Source organism: Erpetoichthys calabaricus, chromosome 10, assembly GCF_900747795.2.
Source record: "Erpetoichthys calabaricus chromosome 10, fErpCal1.3, whole genome shotgun sequence".
Taxonomy (NCBI): Eukaryota; Metazoa; Chordata; class Cladistia; order Polypteriformes; family Polypteridae; genus Erpetoichthys; species Erpetoichthys calabaricus.
The window spans coordinates 63,870,704-63,885,901 of record NC_041403.2 but is presented as its reverse complement, the minus strand read 5'-3'; the positions used below and the strand labels follow the sequence as shown (position 1 = coordinate 63,885,901).

Sequence of the window (15,198 nt, the reverse complement as noted above, 5' to 3'; positions counted from 1 at the left end):
GCTGTAACATAACAAAATGTGGAAAAAGTGATGCGCTATGAATACTTTCTAGATGCACTGTATATACAATTTTTATGGACAATTTATGTGCCACATACGGCACATATGTTGAACATGATGGCGAACAGGTTGAATTATGTTTTGTGAATAAATTGTTTCCGCCATTCAAATGTTAATGTTGTGAATTTCCCCTTGGGATTAATAAAGTCTATCTATCTATCTATCTATCTATCTATCTATCTATCTATCTATCTATCTAATTTTGACTTACCCTGTATATCTTGCATTTTGATGAATTGTTTTTCAGATTGTCTAAATATTTTACATTTTTCCTTCTGCTGAAGACGAGGAGTGTTAAACTAATGTGCCATTGGTGTGCTCTGCTACTACTAAATCATGAACCAGCTTTTTTCACATAAGTTTACAATTAATATCTGATATGCTAGTGGTGTTTGAGGAAATAAGTGGCAAACTGACATGATGAGTTATGCAATATTAATTCTGTTTTATTCATTATTTTTAGGCTGTACGGTGGGATGAACTATCGTCGGCTTGGAGGAGGAGTAGGAGTTATCAAAATGACTCATTGTGAATCTCATATATGGTAACCATTGTGCCTGAATGCATCTTTTTCTGTCTCCGTAAAGACAAAAATCACAAAATGCAAGAGCTGCTAATGATGCCAACCTAAGTTGCACTTATGTATACATGTAAATAATCCCTGCAGTGGAAGACATATTCATTGTTGGGAGAGTGTTGAAATTTTGTACCCACTGGAGTTCAACACCTGCATTGAAATGCTTGTACAGGATGAAACTGAAGACAAATTCATCATTCTTTGGAGGGTGCAAGTGCATTATGGCATTTACCCGGCGTGCACAATATTTGGTTCTTTTAATACGTTGACCAGTTTGCTTGGATATCCACCCTGAGTACTGTAACAGTTGACTGCTTGCAGGAGGCTAATGGGTAAGCATTACTGGCTGTTTGGCGTTATGGTGCGCTCATGAAGAATTGTGCACTCCCCTGTCAGATGATGCAATACCATTGTAGGAAAGACATTTTATCCATTGAACCTGTTGAAGTGAATTAAAATGGATCATTAAGTAACTCCTGAAGGAGCATCAAAAATGTTTACAGTTCTGAAACATTGTTTGAACAGTAATGATTTCACTTTTGTGGAACTTAAACTCTTCATGTAGAAATGTATAATAATTTATAAAAGCTTGAAACTACCAGGCCCTGAGAAGCATTTGGTGTAAGAAAATAGGAGGTTTTTGCACTTTGGCCATTTAGGTATTTAAATTATGGTCTCAATGAACAAGATTTACCACATTTTCTTGCTATTAAATGACAGCTGTTTACGGAAATTGCTTCACTTGTTTACCAAAATGTATTTGCCAACATCCTGAAATGTGCAACTTCTTTTCTTCTGCAATAATCCTTCAAGATTTTATTTGAAATCTAAATCTGTTCAGATACCGCTAATTAATAGTTTTTATGCTTAAACATATCTCTGGAATATATGTAATGGGTTCAACATATGCAATTGTGTAAAAAGAAATATATATACAGAGTTGTTAATTTTGCTTTCACTGATTGAATATAATAAGCAAAGAGCATCACAGCAGAGACATTAAACTGATATTCCTCTAGTTTTGCTTTATTTGTTTTACAAGAATCTCGATATCACGGTGCACATTACCTTTTTAAAAAGGTTTTACAAATTTTAATTTTAAGTAAGCAAGTTTGTTAAATTATTCTTTTAAAATATATATTTACATTATATTAAGATACAACCTAGCACCATGACCAAAGTAAAAGGCAAATAGATTTGCTCTTAAGCCCGTGAATTATAGTAACGTAAACGGTCTAAAAATGTAGCTCCATTGCAATTTGCTGTATTAGACACTTTGAGAAAAATCTCTTAACATGTTTCATTTTTTTGAAACAATAACTGAAACTATTTCAAAAATTTGAATTTGGAGTTCTAATCAGTACTAGTAATGTAAAAGATAATCATTTATCAGACACCTTCTAAATTGTCTAACAGATGTTATACTGTACAATGTGCTAAGAAATCACGTTATCCTTTCTATTGTCAATCCTTCAATTTCAGTTAATTTCACCTAAAAATATTTTAGACGCTATTTCAAAATGCTTTTGGTTGAAACAATTATGCAAAATGGAAATTATCTTGAATTTGTATGTCATTATACTTGCAAAATGTATTTTTGTTAAAGATTCTTCACATGTCAGCATCAATACCACATTTATAAGCTTGATTCAGGATCTGGTCATGGTGAGGTACATCAGCTACTGGTTCAAGTTTCTTTGAAATATTAAAAGTCTATCTTTTCAATTAAAGAACACTCACGGTAATTATATATCTTCATTATCAATAATTATGTTATATGAATGATGACGCAAGAATGGACCCAAAAATTGTCAAACAGCAGCAAATATCTTTACAAATAATTGTATTAATCCATCAATTAATTTTTATTGTTTTAGTTCATCTGAAAATACAAATGCTCGATCTACTACGAGAGTACTGAAATACTGATTGGCTGGCTAAATTTACAGCTCTTGGTTTACTGTAGGTCATTAGTAACCATCATGTTTGGTAAAAAGACTCCAGATTTAAACCAAGTGTGGTGTATTTCCTTGGATGACTTTGGTAGAGTTTTCAGTTTCTCGTTACAGTATCAGATATAAGAAATCATTCTTCTGTGCCGTATCCATTCCTGTTTAGTGCCTAAACTAGTCCACACTTGCATGAAATAATCATTCTTTATTTTTATAAGCTGTATAAATTATAATATAATCATTGAGTAATATCTTGAATGCATACCTTAAAACACTAAATGTCAACTTACTATAAACAGCCTGATTGTTATAACGTAATTGAATTTGTTTGCTTGATGTTCACAGAGGCATTGATAAGTGCAGTCTTACCATTATTCTTAATCAGAAATTAATCCTTTTTTTTGTTATTTTTTCCCCTGCTTGATATGTTGTATCAATCAGAAATACAAACCACTCTTTTACATCAATACATTTACAAAGATATTTATTATTGTTGCTTTTCCTAGACCAAGGGTGTTTTGATACAAACTGTATGCTAGCTAAGCCTTTGTTTTATTCAGTTCTAGTTTCACCTCATGTTTTGAAATTGTCCGTTAACAGAGACCAGGAGTTGGTACAAAGAAGCCTCTTTAAAGCCAGCTGTGCATCATTTGTATACATTTCCACATCATAAGGTTACGCAAAAAACTAAATGTGTTCCAAAGTAAAAAAAAAACAAAACACATACTTTTGCACCAATCTTAAATTTAAAAACACACATGGTTAAACATTACAGATTTTACAAGGTAAAATAAAAAAGGCAAAAATGGTTTACCTTTGATTAAGATACTTAAAGAAAACCAGCAGGGCCAGATACTGATTTCCAGGGCTGCAGATTGTGTGCCACCCAGTTGTTAGATTTGTTGCTTTAAATTTAATAAGAATTGCTAGGGCCTACAGTAGACGGGTCTCCTGCCTTGATCCTGGTGCTGCTGGAGTACGCTCTGGGCCACCATAAGCCTGAATTAGATTAAGCAATCTTGAGAATGTTCTTTTGTGGTTTAGTAAGAACAGCTAATAGCTTTATAATGTGTTGACAGTATGTGAGCACTTTGGGCCAAAGGCTTAGATTTCACTCCATGTCATTTATAGCAACACACCCTGTGTCTCCTCTTGGACCTGGCCGTCTACTAACAGGTGTGGTTTCTCTCACTAGATGTGTCTTTTGTCACTAAAACCCATTAACACTTGATGATTTAGATACAATCTGTTGTCCACTATTGCATTTATTTTTTGAAGGTCTTTAAACCAGTAACTGAATTATAATATAGGTTTTATTGATTTGGCTCAGCACCATATTTATTGTATATTGTTACATTTATTATAAATTATGAACTAGGTTTATTTTGCAGACAGTGTTTTAACCACACATCCACTTAATTTAGTTCAACACTTTCCACTTATCTTATGCTGTCTCTGTAGTTCTAAAGTGCATGTACAATTATACTTACACAGGTGACTAAATATTGAATACTTATGCTGTGAATCAGAACCTTCTTATAATACAGTATGACAATACATCATACTAAAGTGTTCAACAACAAATGCATCTATTTGTCTGTGCATATTCATGTTTGTAAACAGTTCAGTGTAATATAAATATTCTGTAAATAAATTGTTTTACATCATTATTTGTTTGTTTAATATGTTAAAATAGATGTATGAAAAAGTATACAGATGGGAAGCAAGAACCAACAAGTCCGTTGGGATATGAATTATTCTGTAATTATATCACCTGTTATACTGTATAATAAAGATTGATCAAGTTTGGCCCTTCAAAACTCTTCAGTGAAAAATGTGTCCAGATATGCACAAGCCAAGTAGGTTTTGTGTTTCCAACAGCTCTGTGCATTTCTCAGCACTGTCTATTTGAGGATTACATTGTGTCAAATGAGAATGAAACTGTACCAATTCAATCTCCAAAACCCAACTTTTGCTTACATGCATTTTAAATAATGATTTAGTATTTAGATATATTCTTAATATTTTCAAAAGACGTTTGTCAGTTGTTTAATGGTGGAAAGGTCTAGTAACATGGTCAAGGCAGCATCCTAGCAGTTACCACTTTCTGTATCAACCCTTAGCTAAAAACACACACACACACACTTATCCGTTGTGAGTGGTTTAAGAGCTTGAATAATATTACACTATTAAAGTAAAAAATGTGCATTCACACCTGCTTCATTTTATCTGTTAGTGTTCAACAAACATTGTTTTGCACAGATTAAAACTGAATGAGTTTGTTATCCATTACAAGTTGTTTTATAATAAATTTCTTTAATATTACAGTTGCATTTACAAAGCTGTTAAAATATAAACGTCGTTTAACCCACTTATTTAAGGTGCAGTAAAATAAAAGCCATGCATCCTTAACATTTATTATTTTTATAAATAAACAGTCTAAAAGGTGCATCAATAAAAGATGAAATAAAATTAAATTGTGTTCCTTAGATGACCAAAATCACTTTTTATATGCTAATAAATGGCTGCCTTTTACATTTAAGAGGATGCTATCAAGTGCTCATTGAGGAGACAGTAATTTCCAGATTCACGTTCTCAGAGGTTAGACGGGCATCATTAAAACTGCATTTTCTGTCAGCAGTGTCAGGATGGCAGTCATACGTTCACCACTCAGGAACTGCAAAAAACAAACAAAAAAAGGAGTGTTAATGTATCAGCTGCCCGTTTATGTGATCACGTGCATAATACAAAACTGCAGCTACACCATAGTCTGGTATTCACGTTAACAACAGTAACAGGCTGCACTTTTTTTTTTTTTTTTTAAAGTAATGGTATTAAAGATGATCATCCTATGTTTTCATGCTTCGGAATAATGCAAAATATGAGTTTCCCCAATGGGAAACTGTACACGAATGCCTTTTGAATATTATATAAATATTAATGATAGCTTGGCTGCCAGTTAAAGTATTAAAAAAAGACTCCAACTTGCCTTGATTCTTCCATTCTTTTGGACCACTCCAAGAGATGTTGAGACCTCAATTAATTCCCCAAATGTTAAATGAACCTTAAAATGTCTGAAGAAATGGGACTCCAAAACGTACATAAACTGACCCATTTCCTCTAAAGTAATCTGATCATTTTCTTTATGTATACTGTTCCAAAGCTCCCACCCATCTTCAGAATTAATGGTGTATGTGACATCCAATGGTGGTCTTAATGGTAGAGTCCAAGACAGTTTTAAGTACTTAAAGTCCACTGTTTGCTTGCAGTCAGTCCATATAGCTGCTAGCCAGCTGAGATTACTGTAGTTTATAGAGAGATTGCCAAAATTGCAATCAAATGTCTTCTGGAACCAAGTCCTTACAATTGCAGTCATGGTTTCTGGTCCATTGGAACAAAACAAAGGAAAGTATGTAAATCTGGGAGGTAGAGAACTTATATATTCTGTATTACAATTAACACATGCCAGCCATCCACTCCAGATTACATTCTCAGTTGTTCCTTGAATAGCAAAAAATTGTTTGGTATAGATCTGAAAAAAATGTAGATGAGAAAGTTGTAATCAGTGATGATCAATATAAGCATAAAAGACAGTGAAGTCTTTATTGATCAGCTACTCTATTTACAATATTAATTTCAAATCATGGTCATAGGGAGGTGCCCAATTAAGTGTTTATATTATGCTACATGTTCAATTAGTTTAGATCAATAAGTAATATAAATCAATTTCTATTTGCCCAGTACATAAAATAGTTTTAACTATTCTACAAAATAAATACACAGTGCTACATTTTGGTTGTTCTTTTTTTAAACATTACATTTTAAACGTTTTTTTATTTAGGGTTCCATCACATTTTATTACTAAAAAAAGTAAGGATATTTTCCAAATTGAATAATTTACCTTCTATTTAAGAAAAAACAAAACACCAGTGATTGTATAATTTTTAACATAATCATGGTTGCTAAAATAACTACAAGCAGCTCCTACCATCAGTTGCAACCTATTTTGATACCTGATCTTTCAAATGTCAAAATATTAAAAAGCACACTAAGTACAATTTGCATTTGAAGAAATTATGGTGAATAGCTTACTGTAAGAGGTGCTTTGTAATCTAAAGCAAACTCTATTTTCCGTACCTGAATAAAGACTGCTTCACTGTCCCCTTCTTTTTCAGCTATTCCGAGTATTATTGAAAAATTGACCCTAAAGATATTGTCACTCCCCATATCAAAAGGAACACCTTTTTGTTTCTCTGCAGCAATGAATGCTGAAAGTTGCCTTGAATATGACCTTATTGCTGAATGAGAGAACTTGTACAATGGAGTCACGTAGTGCAAATGCCAGTCTTTCCCAATTAGCAGTGAAATCTGCTCAGGTTCAATTTTTTGCTAAAAAGAAAAACACATATTAGTAATGAACATCTCTAGATACATGTATTTAACAGTCAATCTGATACTAAATAAAAAACAATCATATTGAAAATTGAAGTAAACTAAAAGTCACAATTTTCTTTCGAAAAACAACAAGAAACGTTTTAGTTTGTCAAGAAATAAAATGTGGCTTTTCATTACATGTTTAAATTACATATTACATAAAACTACTTACTGATAAGTTATTAGCTTTGTTAATTTCTCTGCTTGAAGGCGGCTTATGCAAGGAAAACCTTCGGAATGAAGCATATTTTCTGCTGGAAGGCAATCCAGTTTCGAGATTGCCACTGGCATATCCATTTGGATTAGAGATATTTGGTGTTGAGTGTAAATCCCCTGGCACATCTCTGGCAGAAAGGCAGGTAAAGAAAAACATTCATAAAATGTAATTTAACAAAGCAAGTACTAACAACAATGAAGGCAGTAGCAGTACTTTCATGAATTTGTATACGTGTGTTAAACAAACTTCCTGTACGAGTTTTCCATGCAATGTAATATGCTAATCATGTTAAAATTGAATACATTACAACATGGTTTAAACAGAGACATAGGAGTTTTATGACCAGGTATGAGGATTATGTACATCTCTCTGGCTGACCCAGACAGTTTGACTAGAGATCCACATTGTATGGAAAACTCAGTCAAAATCTTCCAAAGATTTTGTTGGACAGTTATCAAAAGATCTCAACTATACATTGTTCTCCTTTTCTGCTAAATGAATTTCAGGCTTGGTGGGGCCTGTTCATTTTTTTTTTTTTTTACATTGAAGATGACCCACCTAGGTTTTCCAATGCTGTCTCTGTCCTAGCATACTCTATACAAACACTGAGAACTCCAGTTTCTGTATTACAACCTGCCTGAAGAAGGGGACTGAGCTGCCTCAAAAGCTTGCACATTGTAATCGGTTCAGTTTGCCAATAAAAGGTGTCATTTTGCTTGACTTGTCATTGTACCCATAATGGCTAACATGGTACAACACCCTACTACATCAAAAAAAACCAAATGGAAACTGCAAGTCTGAAATTAGAAGTTATTCATATACTGAGAATGCTCTTTATAACTAAAACAACTTAGCTGTAAAATGTATCATTACTTTAGGGTCAATATACATGAAATCAATGGAGACTTCCTGACTAACCATTTCACATTTGCTTCATACTTTGTAGACATAATGTTGCTCTATCCAATAGCTTGCGTGCCAAATTTTAGGCTTGTATCTTTATTAGTTTCTGAGATGTGGAGGCTTTAAAAAGTGGTTGAAGCCCTAATTTTGCTGTTCAAATTTATGGGTTTCTGAAAATTGTATTTTTATTTTTGTACTGTGGAGCAGTTTTGTCCCTTTATAAATTTTGAAAGATATTACTCATGTTATAATTCATCTTTGACATCTAGATACTTTTTGATTGATGAGACATTAGAAATGGAAAAAATAATTTCATGTCTATATTTCAAATGTATATTGAGCATGCATGACAAAATAATAATTCATTTTATTTATATAGCGCCTTTCCCATGCTCAAGGCGCTTCACAGAGTCTTAGAAAAAACAGCAGGGTGTATGTAACATTGGATACAAATGAATAGAACAAACAGATAAAGCATTAAATGGCATAAAGGACAATAAAACCAGAGTAAAATGCTAAATTCAATACTAAAAGAAAAATGTAACAAATAACCTAATTTCTGACGTAACAGACACACAAATTATCCTGAGCACCTGGACAGAGAAGTAAACTGAAAGAAAGGGCAGAGTGTTATGTTAAGTTAAAAGCCTCCCTAAATAGATGAGTTTTAAGTTGTTTTTTAAAAGAATGAAGGAGTCAGCTGATCTAATTAATTTCGGGATGTCATTCCAAAGTCTGGGTGCTATGGAGCTGAAGGCCCCGTCACCCATAGAGTGCAGGTTAGTGTGAGGCACAACAAGATTTCCAGAATCAGAGGACCTTAGTAGGCAAACAGGAGCATAGTGATTTAGAAGGTCATTGATGTAGTCTGGTGCAAGGCCATTTAAAGGTTATTAATATAATTTTATATTCAATCCTGTAAGACACAGGGAGCCAATGAAGTTCACGAAGCAGGATGGGTGTGAGGTGCTCACTGTTGCTGGTTCATGTAAGGACTCTTGCAGTAGAGTTTTGAATCAACTGGAGCTGTGATATAAGATTATAAGGCTCACCCGCCAGCAGCGAGTTACAATAATCGAAGCGGGATGTGATAAAATGAAGGGAGGAATCAAAAATGACACCAAGATTCCTTGCATCAGAAGAAGGTCTGATGAGATCACCATCAAGAGTGACTGAAAAGGAGCTCATTTTCTTAAGTAGCTCTTTAGTGCCAATTTGCAGGAGTTCAGTTTTGTTGCAATTTAATTTTAAAGAGTTCTGCTCCATCCAGGTTTTAATTTCACTGAGACAAGTTGTGAGCTGAGAAAACTCTGATGATGTTGCACTTTTGACATTGAAATACAGTTGAGTGCCATCTGCATAAAAATGATAACCCAGTCCAAAGCTACGAATAATATGGCCAAGGGGAAGGATATAAATACAGAAGACAAAAGGGCCGAGGACAGAGCCCTGAGGAACTCCTTGTGTGACTGACGCTGAGCTAGATCTTCTGTTGCCAAGACTAACAAACTCTTGCCTATCAGTCAAGTAGGACTTGAACCACTGGAGAGCAGTGCCAGAGATACCCAGCACGTTCTCCATTCTGGACAGTAGAATGTCATGTCTGACAGTGTCAAATGCTGCACTGAGGTCTAACAGAATTAATATGCTGGTTTGTCCAGAGTCTGCTGCCATAAGCAAATCATTGGTTACCCGAAGAACAGCAGTTTCCCAGCTGTGCTGCGCCATGAAACCATACTGAAAGGGTTCCATCAAATTATTAGAGGTTAAGTAATTGGTGAGCTGGGAAGCTACAACACGCTCAACAACTTTTGACAGAAAAGGTAAGTGGGAAATAGGCCAAAAATTATTAAGATCACCACCATTAAGGCCAGACTTTTTTAACATTGGGGTTACAGAAGCGATTTTAAAAGTGGCTGGCACAAACCCAGTGTCGAGGGATGTATTGATTATTGTTGTAACAGTCAGGATTATGGCATGAAGGCAGGATTTAAGAAGTGTGGTGGGGATGGGGTCCAATACACAAGTAGTTGGCCTCATCTTACAAAGCAGGTCATTAACAAATGCTGATGTGACTGGTGAAAATTTAGAAAAGGAGCTGGATGGAGTGGAAAGACAGGGAAGGATATAAATGGATGATGGATTTATGTTAGTTGAATTATTTAGATCTTTACTTTTATTTAAAAAGTGGAGGAATTTTTCACAGACTTCAGTGGAGGAGATACTTGGGCCAGATGCAGGTTGAAGTAGATAGATAGATACTTTATTAATCCCAAGGGGAAATTCACAAATTTATTAACTACAGAGAACAAAACCCTTGGGTAATTATGACCACTTTCTATTATTCTGCCATAATGTGTGTTCTTGGCTGCAGTTAGTGCATCCCTGTAAGCCCTTTGATGGTCAGAGGAAGCCTGGACGTGCACGGTGAGGCCAGTCTTACGTGACATTCTCTCAAGGCGTCGGACAGTTGCTTTCATAAATTGTAGCTCTGAATTATATCATGGAGCTGAACGCTTAAAGGAAACCTCCTTATGTTTTAAAGGAGCAGTTTTATCGAGTGCTGAACGAAGGGCTGAGTTATAGTGATCAGCAAGACTATCTAGTTTTGATGGCAAAGGCGAAGACAGAAAAAGATCAGAAATGGATCCAGCAAGAACAGAGGGACAGATATTTTTAAAGTTTCGGAAAGAAATTTGACGTTTACAGGTAAGAGGAGGGAGAGGTAATGAGACAGTGAAACGCACTGCTTTATGGTCAGAGTCCCAAATCACTGCTATAAGTGTTGCTGACAGATAATCCAGATGTGCAGATCAGGTCCAGTATATGACCACCAGAGTGGGTGGGAAAATCAACATGCTGCACCAAGTCAAAACAGTCCAGTAAGGATAGGAATTCATTTCTCAGTTTACATGTAGTAATGTCAATATGGATGTTGAAAATCGCCAAAAAGAATGACTCTCTAGGAAAGTGAACTTAAGTGGGTTAATAATTCAGTCAGATCAGATAAAAAAAAGATGCATTGTATTTTGGGGGACGATAGACAACAATAAGTGAGACAAGACCAGATTTTGTTATTAGCTCAAGAGCCAGACACTCGAAAGACAATGGACTGTCAATGGGGATTCTTTTGTGGTTTAACTTTGATCTAGCAATTACTGCGACTCCTCTGCCTTGTCTTGAGCTGTGAGGCTCTGTGAAGTGAATGTATCCGGGTGGGGTCACCTCCGTGACAGATGTAAAGTCATTTGGTTTTTGCCAAGTTTCTGTTAAGTCAAGGTTTGAGTCTGTAATGAATTCTGATAGCACCAGTGCTTTGCCATTAAGAGATCTTCAGGTAAACAATGGAATATTAGCTGATGTGGGTTCGTTGTGCACAAATCCATGACCAGAGTTTATTTTAACATATTGCAGATTTGGCACACTGACACTCCTATTTCCAAAGCCATGAGTAGGATGGCATATTCCTGAGCAAATGCTACTAGTGAACTTTTCATTCGCAGCCCGGCTGTGGAGGCGACCTGACCCACGATGTAAATATTTCAGGCGCCGCACAATACCATTGTCTTTTAGGACATTCCAGTCTGACAATTTGCTCTGGACAAACTGTTTAATATGAAGGAGTTTGTCATGAGAGTATTTTAGCATAGTAGAGAGCAATACTTATCTGATAGTAGCAGCACAGCGGAGAAGGTGAGAAGGGAGGATGGGGTGGTGCAGATGAGTGGCAAGCAGCATAGTAGGAGATATTACAAAATGCACATGAAGATACCAAAATTCGGAGGTTCCAACATACAGCCACATACATATAACGCTGGGTATTACAGGTGGGATCACCCAGAGCCGCATCCAGCTGGGTGTAAACCTCAGATCATTTCTTAGTCATTAAGCACGTATAGAAGGAATCGAGAGCAATCCAGTGTATAAATTATAATCAAGAAGACAGACCATCCCTGGCTCATAGATCGTCTCAGTGCAAAGAAATATCCATAGGGTTCATCCAATATGCCACAAAAAGATTTGGTTGTCCCCGAGGCTGCAAACCCAGTCAAGGCAAAGTCCATAAAAGAAAATCCAAATCAACATAAATAATCATAAAATTAATGATACCACTGGAAAGAACTTTTTTAATTAGTAAATGCAAAAAATATGAAGTTGGCGCCTGGAACCAAACTACAGTATATTTACTAAGTATTGAATATACCATGTTTTACTACAAAGTGCAAGTACAGAGAGATACTACTTATAATCACAGACCTGTGTACAGAGAGATACTACTTATAATCACAGACCTGTGTAATACAATTATAAAAATGCATCTGTGAATTCATATGTATTATATTACTAAATAGTTACTGCTTTTATTCTGCCATATGTGGCTAAATCCAGATCTACAACTTGATTCAAAAGTTTGAACAATGCACACAGTTTTCCATTTCCATGTCATTTGGAAGTTTATACTACCTGCCTATTGATGTAAATGGTACATCAATGGTCTTCAGGATATGCAAGAGAGGGACTGAAGAGTTATCCTCTCTCATGAGTTAACTTTAAAGCCTTAGACGAACCATGAGGATGCCTAAATATAAACATTAAAAAATTATGGATTGACAGATTCTAAAGATTACTGGTAGAATCTGTATATATAATACTATTAATAATAATATTGTGTTGGATACCTTCGTAAATACAGTTTGTTCTCCCCTATGTTTGGCCCTCTAGGTGCCCCCCAAAAAAAACCTTAATTTTGGGCCAATTTTGTGCAGTATTTTGTGCAGGAAATTACATCCTCAAGATAGCAAGTAACCAATAGGTATCTTAACAAAACTTTAAAAAATGGGGACTGCTAATATAGACATGATGAGTGTCGTTATATACTACTTCAAGTTTGCTGATCACGGATAAGATAATATTTTTGATTTAGCAGTGGTCCAAGCCCTCAAAGTCACACCCGGTAGGTTAAAAATGACATGTTTGGTATTGTTTTGGTCAATTTCGAAGTCAGTGATTATAAATAGAATGTTATTTTTTACCCTTTAACTAGGGATCTATCCCTCTATGGACCTCTATCATAGGGTGAATAATCGAGAACATTTAAACTGAAACACATGCTTTCATATTTCAAATATCTGATGCAACTATTCTTACTGTATTATGTTTTCTCCCTCATGAAGTAAATCATTACATTTTTTTATGAACACCCTGAATTAGGGCGGCTTACTCTAATTCAGACATACCTGTATTTCTATTTTAAATGCCTCATAAATCAGAACATTTGATTTCTTTCAGGTGGGCACTAGCTGGTACAGAAGAACTATAACTTGAATCATACCTGTCAAAATTTGAAAGATCTAATGTGGTTTAGTGTGGAGATATTGAGGGCCAAAGTTGCTCTAAAGCTGTGTTTAAGTGTTTTGAGACTGTAGAACCCCATTAAAAAAAAGGAAATAAAAAAGTTATGTGGTTAAATATGTAATCTTGATTTCTCATTTCTGCTTAAGTTCTTTGGTCAATTGAAATTTGAAGTTAGCCTTCGATTTAATTTTAACTGGCACATACTGTTTTGTTTCCAGAAGTGATGTTTAAACTTTTTTTTTTTTTTTTTTTTTTTTAAGCTGAAGTAGTGGTGACAAAACATCATATTTCAATCTGTATATTTTACGAACTGCACAAGGTCAAGGATTTTGTTTGATAGGAATATAATTATTTCTGTTCTTAGACAATCAGAAAGTCATGTAATAATAATCATCACAGTAGGCCTAATATTAATACGTTCAGTTTAGTTATGCGCACAAGATGCACGGTTACGAATGCAACACTGCAAGCAACACTGCAAACAACACAGACATTTAAGAACTATCAGGACAGAAATTGGAATCTCTGCTTTCAGGTTTGGCTTAGCTTAGAACAGTGCGGCAAGAGAGAGTGTAATCAATGTTATATCAAATTCAGGCTATTCGGTGATCGACGCCACATTTTCCAGTACCTACAGCATATGCAAGGCATTAGGACTAATAGTTCACGGAACTCATTTAAATTTTCACTTACGTTTAAGAAACGCAGCTCTAACTGTAAACGTTAATAAGTTAGGACTAACGGCACATTGTCATTTTTGTGGCACTCGTTTTCACCGTAAAATTAAGGCCACACCCCAATTTTTAAAGCCTCAATGTCTCAGAAAATAATGATGATAAAAGCATAAAATTTGTTATTGGGTACGGTGACATTATTTTAAACAAATATGAAGCAAATCGGGAACATTTTCTAAAATATATTGATCTGAGACGGATTGACTTTTAAACATGATATATTCGTGCTTAAAGCAACTCTTAAGCGATATGGAATTCTCAGAAAACCTTTTTTTTTAAGAATCAACATGCTTGCACATAATGAAAAGGAACACCTAACAACAAACAAGTAATTAAGCGATTTAACCACTTAGTTAACCGTGAGATACTGAAAGTATAACAATTTCTATGAACACACAATCTGAAATCGACTTGTTTTAAATAATTGCAGTAATAATAAATGACTTTTGCTTCCTCGTACATACAACTTCCTTGTGCTTACAAATCATTCATCTTTCAGTCTACGTTTATTATTGCTGAATGTTTACCTTTAGGGTTACGTCAAACAGATACGACTACAGAAACAAATATATTAGAAGTTGATTCTTCATGTTATAAGAAGTGACGGCTCTACAGTTACTTCTGAAACATTTTGGGACAAACAACTCACTTGCTAAAAAATCAAATAAATACTGCCATTTGCGCTCTTACCTTCTTTTCGGCCTCTTCGCCATGACAACACGCGTGACACGTAAATTAAAAACGTTTTAAGTCATATAAAAACATAAAACGGCTTCCGCCGGATCATAAAAGTAAATATGTTAATGTCACGTAAAAATACTGCTCTGTTAAACTGTTACTCGGTTTCGTTTATCTCTAAACACAGCTAAGCATTGTTCCCCGTAATTTTTCATCCTACATTTGAACAGCCCGCCTTCCCAGTATGCTTTGCTCGATCACAGTCAAACGATGCAACAGCAAATACCA

General features: G+C 35.0%; 2 protein-coding genes across 2 annotated transcripts in view; one reads left to right on the top strand and one right to left on the bottom strand.

Annotated features, from left to right (window-relative positions):
• Positions 1–4,256, top strand: part of klhl20 (kelch-like family member 20) — a 43,636-nt gene extending 39,380 nt beyond the window's left edge. Inside the window, exon 13 of the mRNA XM_028811323.2 lies at positions 524–4,256. Coding sequence (XP_028667156.1) covers positions 524–608 — 85 coding nt within the window. The 3' untranslated portion in view covers positions 609–4,256. The remainder of the gene's footprint in view (positions 1–523) is intronic.
• A 506-nt stretch (positions 4,257–4,762) lies between these two features.
• On the bottom strand, positions 4,763–15,168 carry cenpl (centromere protein L). The gene is made up of 5 exons (XM_028811328.2): positions 14,923–15,168; positions 7,196–7,367; positions 6,727–6,978; positions 5,579–6,121; positions 4,763–5,266 (listed from the first exon to the last, which is right to left on the bottom strand). Exons 1-5 carry the CDS (start codon positions 14,943–14,945, stop codon positions 5,192–5,194), a joined length of 1,065 nt encoding a protein of 354 aa, XP_028667161.1. The 5' UTR covers positions 14,946–15,168; the 3' UTR covers positions 4,763–5,191.
• Between the last annotated feature and the right edge of the window lie 30 nt (positions 15,169–15,198).